Consider the following 8,800-nt stretch of genomic DNA (forward strand, 5'->3'; position numbering starts at 1 on the left):
CCTCTTTCCTCTTCCCCCACCCCACGACGTCACCGTGTATAGCACTAAGCAGGAACAGCACAGCACTTCCCGAGAAAAGTGTCTAACCCAAAATATCTCCACCCATTTTGCCCTGCTCCTGCCCCAGCTGAACAGGACATTGCCGTGGCAGGAGCCAGCTGGGGTGGAGGAGGCAGCACTCGCAGCACCAGCGTTTCCAAGCCTTGCTGCGGCTGCTCCTGCGGGCTGGGTGCCCACCGCTTGCCGGGATCAACCTCCCAGCATTCCCTGGGCGAGCGGTGGTGTTCTCCAAAATGAACAGCCTCCGTGCACCCCGAGCCTGCTCTGCTGTGAGAAACAAAGCGGCGCAGGTGGGAATGATCAGCACCCTCCAAGGTGCACTCCTGGTCTGAACAAAAATGCTATCAGGAACACATCCACTTCAGTGGCAATATATAGCTGCAACAGAAACAAGGCACAACGCTCATAACTCTACTGTTACCTGGAAATCTGAGTTCCTCTGGAGATGTAGAGTATAATTCAGCAGTGAGTAGTGGGCTTGTCTAATCAGACACTAGCCCTTCGGATCTGGTTTTCACAGAACTGTTGAGGCTGGAAGGGACCTCTGGAGATCACCTTGTCCAACCTGCCCTCCTCAAGCAGTGTCACTTACAGCACATTGCCCAAGACCATGTCCAAACAGCTCCTGAATACCTCCGAGAATGGAGACTCCAAAGCCTCTCTTGGAAACCAATGCCAGTGCTCAGTCACCCTCATGGGAAAAAAGCTTTTCCTCATGTTCAGCTGGGACTTCCTCTCTTTCGCCCTGTGCCCATTGCCTCTTGTCCTTTGCTGGGCACCACTGAAAAGAGTCCAGCTCCTTTCTCTCTACACCCTCCCTTCAGACACTTATACACATTGATAAGATCCCAAATCAGTCTTCTCCAGGATGGACAGACCCACCTCTCTCTGCCTCTCCTTGTGTTGCAGATGCTCCAGTCTTTCATCATCTTAGTAACCTTTCATTGGACTCTTTCCAGTAGCTACTTGTCTCGCTTGTACTGGGAAGCCCAGAGCTGAACAACTACTTCAAATGAGGCCTCATCAGGGCTGAGTAGAGGTGGCAATCTGCTGGCAACATCCTTCCTAATGCACTCCACCGTGAGGTATTTTTCATGGGAAAGTCTTTCTGTGAAATATGTTTTTTTTCTTCTGTGTATAACCTGCAGCTGAAAATGCGTATGAGGTCTCTTTGGATCTGCATTTGTTTTTTCCTGGTGTGATGACCTAAGGCTTCAAGAAAGAAAGATTTGTAACAAGAAATAACAGCTAGACCAAATCCTACAGCTGGGAGAAATAGGAATGCTTCCAGACACACAAGAAGCTCTCCAGGGTTTGAAGAAAATTTTTACTTAAACATTTTAAAATTTTCTAAGTTACAAAGACGTTCACAAAGAAACAAGTATTATACACGACCATTGAAAAACGTATTAGCTATATATGGGAAGAATAAAGTCCTGGAATAAATCTATCAGCGACTCTAGCTGCTTTTTTTTTTACAAACAGATTCCTGTCTAGAAACTCCTTAATTAGCTTTAAAAAAATCAGTGTATAAAACTGCTGGCATATCTTAAAAGAAGTTTCAAAACAGCTCAGCACGTGCAACTCCTGAGTCTCCTGGATTTCCCAAACTCTAAATAGATTGCGACGGAGTTTGCTTTTCCTGCGTCACAGAGTGGGACAGCGTGTGCTCTGCCAGAGAGCTGTGCAAGCATCAGGAGCTGCAGTAGGTAGGGGCTGTCTGTGAAAGGTAACAGCAGCCCTGAAATGTTTCCTGTGATGTGACAAGAATCCCACTCTCTTCAGACAGGAAACATTCACCAGGGAGAGGTGTGTGGAGTGATTAAGGGAGCATGGGATAACCCTGCATAAAACACCTGCTCCTCTTATGCTGGTTTTTGTTTCCAAATCTTTGTTCTAAAAGCAAAATGCATACTTATTTTACAAAAATAACCCATCTCCCTTAAACTTGATTTTAATGACATTCATAGCCACTGACTTCATGGCTCCTTTCCTCTGTAATTAAAACTTTCATCCACCTAAATTCAAGCCTGTGTTTTGGCCAGTGGATTACCTGGTTTAAGCATTGATCATTAAAAACTCTTGAAACTAGGCTTGGCTTGAGGCACATGCTCTGGTGGCACACCAGAGCCAAAACAAGTGTGTTAATCCGTGCTTGCCTAGGGACAGCAGCTGCATCCTCCTGGCTAGTCCTCCCAGCTAATCCTCCCTGCATCAATCAGGGGTTGGCCCTCAGCACTCATGACCAGCATACACCTCCGTGGGAATATCTGATTTGGGAAATTCGTGGCTTCAAAGTGTTATGCTTCCAGACTGCAAACCCAATATACATTACATATATCCCAATACTGGAAGTAGAGGTAGTCAATAAAATGTCAGACTAGTCTCTCAGCATAGAATAAAAATGCAATGCAATGTATTTCTGTGATATACTTTAATTTTGGTTTTCATAAAACTATATTTACATGGAAGCCCCTTACTTTAACAATTCCAAGGACTACTTCTTTTCTGGTTTATTATGGTAAACTGTTCTTACCATTCCTAAGGAACCAGAATCTGCATATTCAGGGACAAAATTGTCTACTTTTTTTAAGAGAATATCTTTTTAAAATCTCTCTTTCTTATAGGGGATATTATAAATAGCATCCCTCTGGTTTTTGTTCTTTTTTTTTAAAAAAAAAAAGCTTTTATGCTTTACCAAGAGTTCTTGTCCTTCCTGCTCTTGCCCAGCCAGTCCCTTTACAATGGGAGAAATCAACTGGTTTTGCAAAGGAGGCAGAGAAAGGACTCCACAGATCTCTCAAATATACCACTGCAATTACCAGGAAGAATTAATGCTAGATGGGCTGGGGAATTCCCTTTTTCTCAGTGTTAGCTCTCACTGAGTCACTCATAACGGAAGTTATGATAATAGTTTCAGACATTTCCAAGGAGCTAAACAGTTTACACAAGTAGTGACTTTTACCCTGCTAGGGGAAACTTGCCCATGGAAGGAGCAGGAAATATATTCTATTTTTCTTTTATTAAAAAAATTACAAAATGAAGGCCCAAGTATCTTGAAATACTGCTAAGTCCAGTGCTCACATTCAGTGGACTTCAAATATGCGTGAGTACAGACAGGATTTCGTACTTGTCCACAGGGTAATACCATGAGTTCTGCTACAAGTAGCAGAAGCTTATTTTCAAATATTCAAAATTACAATGGCTGAGACTACCAGCTACAGCTAACATAAGCTTTATCCAAAAAGTGTAGATCAGAACTGAGCCCAGCTCTGAAATCAGAGAGATTTGAAAAAAAAAGGTATATTGATTACTGAAACAGAGAGCAATATTTCTGCAAGTACTAGAAGCCTCACAGGCATTTTTTTGCTGCAGAAGAAACACTTTCTGGTTTATATAAACACATCTGTCAAGACACTTCCTCTCTGGGAAAATGAACTGTAACATGCAATAATCCTGCTAAAGTCCTGAGGAAGTTATGTGTGTTCTGGCCTACCCAGATAAGAAATTTTAGGAATATTGCAGTCAGTAATAGTTAAAGTGACTTTGCAAATGCATTGCTTTGTTTCACCAGCAATTTTGTGGAGGGGAATGTTGGCCAGTATTTGTTCAGCACACTTTTGAAAACCAGGTTGTTATTTGCTCAGAAGACTGAACTCTCCTCCTGCGAAGCTCCCTTGCGGATTCAGGACCCCAGCTTGCTGCGTGGCCCTGGAGAATGAACCTACCTTGCAGCCCATGGTGGGGAGGACTGAGGCAGGACACGAACGTCTCCGTGCCGGTCTGCTCTCCAGGTACCACTGCTGCAGCCCTGCCCACTTTGCAGACCCCGCTGCAGCACTGGCATGTCTGCAGATAGCGAAGGGAGGACATCCTGACCACCGTCTTCAACCCTTTCTCTCGTCTGGGAACGAGAGGTGTCGGAAAAGCCCTTGCATCTTACCAAGATTTCTTGATGTTAGTTGCAATAGTGAAAACACTGGTAAAAATGACTCATCCTTGCCCATATTAGGAAGAGTAGGAATGTTTTTGGATAGAAAAAAGAATAATCAATGTACTGGAAAGTACCAAATGCAATCTTGTAATCATTCTGCGAACAATCTTCCTTGATTTTTCAACTTTTTTACTCTGTGATTATCTCTCTAAAGCAGTATAAACTCAGTCTGTCACTGAAAACTAAGGACTGACATTCCCTTTCAAAATTTCTTCATCACATTCCTTTGTTGGTTGCTCCCTGGAAAGGGCTGGCAGAGAGGAGAAATAGCTGGGTGTGAATAACGGGCTGAGCCTGGCAGCCGGTGAGGCACAGCGGGGCGGCAGCACCGTGCGGCGGGCCCCAGCCGGTGTCCATCCCCAGCACCACAGCTCAGCCCCACGATGCTCTTCCTGAGGGCACCACACACAGCTACCCTTTCCACCCGCAGGGACTCATCCTCGGGCATCACCTGGAAAGCTGTTTCCACAGCCTTCCAGTTGCTATTCTTTCTTTCTTTTTCTTTTTTTTTTTTTTTTTTTTTCTTTTTTTCAGGAGGCAGTTTTGGGAGATCTGAAATTTAAAAATGAAGTAAAGCAAAGCTGACAGAACAAGCCAAGCCCTTACCTACAAACATTGTATACATGTAAGACTTGCCTAAAACAGATGTATTTGACTGTGATTTCTCAGTAATTTTTTCTAGAGTAAAATATGGAATAAGCATTCCTCAATTCTGCATTTTCTTGGTGGAGATGTAGCATTTGATCCCAATCCTGAAAATCCATTCCAGGAAAGAGACTCTGCCTAAATGTTAACTAAACAGCTTCAGGGCAGCTTCCCAGAAAGCCAGCACGGCACAAATGCTGTGGGACTAGGCATGAGAACAGCCACCGACTGCGGTGTCTGGGCTGTGGCTGCTGCATAGCGCTTGTGCATGATGCTTAGGAGAAACTTCATGACACGTTCTGCTTTTGAAGCAGTCCAAATTTGGGAGGATCTTGTTCCATCTGCATTAAATTTTCAACCTGGATTTGAGACTTCATGTTCACTATTTTATTCATTTCCCTTTGAAAACACATTCTGCTAGAAATTGTATTTTGTTACTTTTATTTAGTTTTTAGAAAAATACTAATGGGAAGAAGCCCCAGAGGACTTCAGGTGGTTAGGGGCATCACACAGAGCTGACCTGGTCGTGCGATGGTGACAACTGAAACACAGATAGATTCAAGACATTAAAATGGCAAGTGAAAGAGAGAGGGTCTGCAGAGACTTTATTACCTTTCTTTAGCAGTCCAGAGAAAAACAAAGGCGTATTGTAAATGCTGATCTGCTGTTTTCTTTTCCCCTTGTGCTTGTTCAGCACTTACATCTTTCCCAGGGTCCCTGTCTGTGAATGGGTCCCCTAGATGTTGTCTCAGTGCAAACAATCTGACAGTACCTCATAGCTAGACAAAAAATAGTTGAAACCAAATACTGACTTAAGAGCTCTTGTGCCTTACCTCTGAGACCTTCTTCCTCTTAGATTTCTTCAGGCTTACTCCATTGCTCTTTCAATTCCCCTTTGTGAACTCAATAGCAGTTTATTGATAAGCAGCAAGGTCACAAGGTGTTGTGAAAATGCACGTATTTTCACCTACAGTTCTCACAGTACATTGACCTGTAGTTCTCACTGCTGGTGTTTTAGCTATAATCTCACTTTGCCCTCTAGTGCCCATTTCTGCTATTTCTTGCACTGCAGAGTGCTCAGGTGACTGAAGTACCACTGGACATATTTTTACTTGGTGGTGAGATCGCATACAATGATCTGAGAAACCACTGGGAATAGTTGTGAACTAAGAGGAAATTTTAATAGGCTGAGAGTTTCTGAACAGATTACTGGGCCATGAATTAGCATCTTCTCACTGTAGGCAATGTGGCAGAAAACCCTGCAATTCTTCAGCAGAGGGCTGCTAAAAATACATCAATGCCATTTCCAAGCGACATTAAAAATGGGGCCATTTCAGTTGCAGTTTACTGCATTGTAGAAGCTGCCTAGAATATTAGAACCCCAAAGCCAAGTAGACTAAAAGTAATTTTATTGTACAGGTTTGAAGAAGTGCAAAAAGCAAACAAATATCAGAAATAAGATTTGAAATAGTCCACTGCTGGGATGTTTCAAGTGCCATTAGTTGCAAAGCCCGAGGAATACTGATTTGGCTGAAATATTTATGGTGGGGTCTCACCGCACAGAAATCAGCTCCCCATTCTTTGCTTTGTTCCCGCGGTCTTTTCTGCCATCCTGGACCGTGGAAAACTTGCTTTTTGGTCGTATTTCTGGTGTTTTAGCTCTGGACCTGACACCCATGACTCTTGCTGTGCCATTCAGCTGGAGAGACAGCTCTGCACGCCCTGCAAAAGAGACCCACGCCTCAGACGTAGCACCTTACCTCAGGGAGCACATTGCTGCTGTTCTTACCAGCCCACTGTTCATATACAGATCTTTTTCCAGTCACCTTCCTGAATGCGACCATTTTGCATGGCTGGAGATCAGGCAAAGCGTTCAAGGGGCTCCTGACCTGATGTCAAAAATCAGCTCTAGCAAATCCCTTGGGAACCTTTGTGCCCGTGCTTGACCACCAAGGCAGATGACCTACCTCTCTTCTACCACTTTGCTGTTGAACCCCAAAGACTCCACCCAGCGCTCATAAGTCTTGACCACAGAAAATAGCTCTTTAATTAGTTCAGCAACATAAACAGGCTGAAACTCTGTTTTGTCCCCTGCTAACAAGCAGCAAGCAACTAGGGAAAAAACAAGCTTTTGAAATGGAGTTACCCAGGGACACTTTCCCAGGGTAAAATCCTGGCTTAGCCTCACAGGAAAAAAAAAAGAAAAAAAAAACATTCCCCCCCCCCCCATTATAAACAAGCTGTATTGAAGAATATGACTACTTCATAATTATTATTATTCAAGGGTGAGTGTGTGATTTGGGGGAGGGATATTTGCTGGAATACCACAGGGTAAATCTTTCTGCACGATAATTTGTGAGCAAAGGGAGAAAGACAGAAGATTTCATGCAGCAATGAAACACTCACTGTGTGGGGATGTTTCAGACTGTAGTAACCAGGACAAACACTTCTATGAGTAAGTAGGACATGCCATTGGCTACAATGACTTTAGGGTACTTTTAGTTTAAAAAGTTATTTCAGAAAAGGTCAGAACAAAATTTAAAGCAAAGAATAGAAAACATGGAAGGAAAATAAAAAAATACCTTTTCCCTGTAAAGCTAGAGCAGGACATTAATTAGAAGTAATCATAAGGTTTTTTAGTTATTTAATTAGAAGTAACAATATCCAACAGAGTTATTGCAGAAGTTACAGCTATTGCAAATAAATTCCTGAGAAGACAAATCCTTCTTGGGATGGCTTTACCTTCTTGAATAAAGCAAATATTAGAATGGATTGGATGAGCAAATTTGTTCTTAGAAAAGAGCATACCTTGAAAGAATAATGATTGATATCAACCTAAACCAGGACTATTTAAATAAAAACTATACTATTTTACTTTTGATGTGGACTCTTGTAAGGTAATGAATCTGTAGCCAATTCACAAGTAGATGATTCTCCCTATACAAATGAAATAAAGAAAAATAATAACATAGTTTCTCAGCAGAAAATGCTATATGATATTTGTCATAAGATTGTCATCCTTTCTGATGGAACAACCGTTACTGGAAATAAGACTCTTACTGGTCTTATAGGTTATTTTATAGCTAGCATATGGACCTTGTTTACAAAATAAGAATTTACTGACATTGAACGGTATATTACATTTGCAATAACCACACTTAGCAACATAATAATTTACATCCAGCCAAAATGAACTAGAAATATCTTCACAAGATAGATCATAGAAGAAAAGATAAATGTAATCAATTTTAAAGCCAAATTATGTCAGGTCAAAATCTTTTTACCTTAGTTGTTAAGCCTTCTTATAATTTTATCAACAAACTGAAGACATCTCCTCATTTCTGCACGGCTGACCTCCCAGGAGCACAGATTGTGTTGTCTGTCTTTAAGAAAATAGTCTATCTTTTGGAAATACTTTTTCAGTTTGAGCCTGCTGGCATCTCTACTCCAAAAGTAATGGGACTGTTTCTTGATTACACACACTTCCACTTGCTCAATCTCCTGATAAAGTCCATTCTGAAATTGCTCAAGGGCTCTCCCATCCCATGCAGCGAGTGTCAGGTTCTTGCTAAAGATATAGAAGATGTGTTGGAAGATCTCTTCAATGGCCACTTTGACAGTCTCTTTCTGCTTGGACTTCAGGACCTGCGCAGGGAATCTGAACGACATTTTCTCTCTTAGACATTTCCGAGGAAACTTTTCACCCATTTTGTCCAAAAGTTGCAGGCTGCTCTCAATCACTTTGCTTTGCTGCAAAAGAAGGTGATTGCAATGAAGACTTGAGATTTTGGTGGTACATGACAGAATGAGACCAATTTGTAGCAAGCCAAAAGTGCTCATGATAAAGTTCTTCTTATATGTCTCCTTTCCTCCTGAGAGACAGGCTGGAATGCTTTGAAGGTCTTTCATAGGCTCCTGTCTTTCTTCAAAATCTTTAATTTTTCAGTAGGAGAAGTTTCTTTCATCATTTTTTGGTTTTCAAGGTTTTCCCCCTTGTGTATGCTTTTGACACTTACCACTTTCATTTTCTGCTTTATGACTTCATTGTCCTTTTTTTTTTTGCCACTTGCTTTTTATATCAGCAGAATATTAAAATGTTAT

General features: G+C 41.9%; 1 protein-coding gene across 1 annotated transcript; it reads right to left on the minus strand.

Moving 5' to 3' along the window:
* Positions 1-7,984: 7,984 nt before the first annotated feature.
* Positions 7,985-8,539, minus strand: LOC134153801 (interferon alpha-10-like). The gene has a single exon (XM_062600227.1). The coding sequence runs from the start codon at positions 8,537-8,539 to the stop codon at positions 7,985-7,987; it is 555 nt and encodes a 184-aa protein (XP_062456211.1).
* Positions 8,540-8,800: the final 261 nt, after the last annotated feature.

This window comes from Rhea pennata, chromosome Z (assembly GCF_028389875.1).
Source record: "Rhea pennata isolate bPtePen1 chromosome Z, bPtePen1.pri, whole genome shotgun sequence".
In the NCBI taxonomy this organism is placed as follows: Eukaryota; Metazoa; Chordata; class Aves; order Rheiformes; family Rheidae; genus Rhea; species Rhea pennata.

Bases quoted from the DNA above. Each gene is read 5' to 3' on its own strand.
- LOC134153801 (XM_062600227.1), bottom strand. From the start codon at position 8,539: ATGAGCACTTTTGGCTTGCTACAAATTGGTCTCATTCTGTCATGTACC.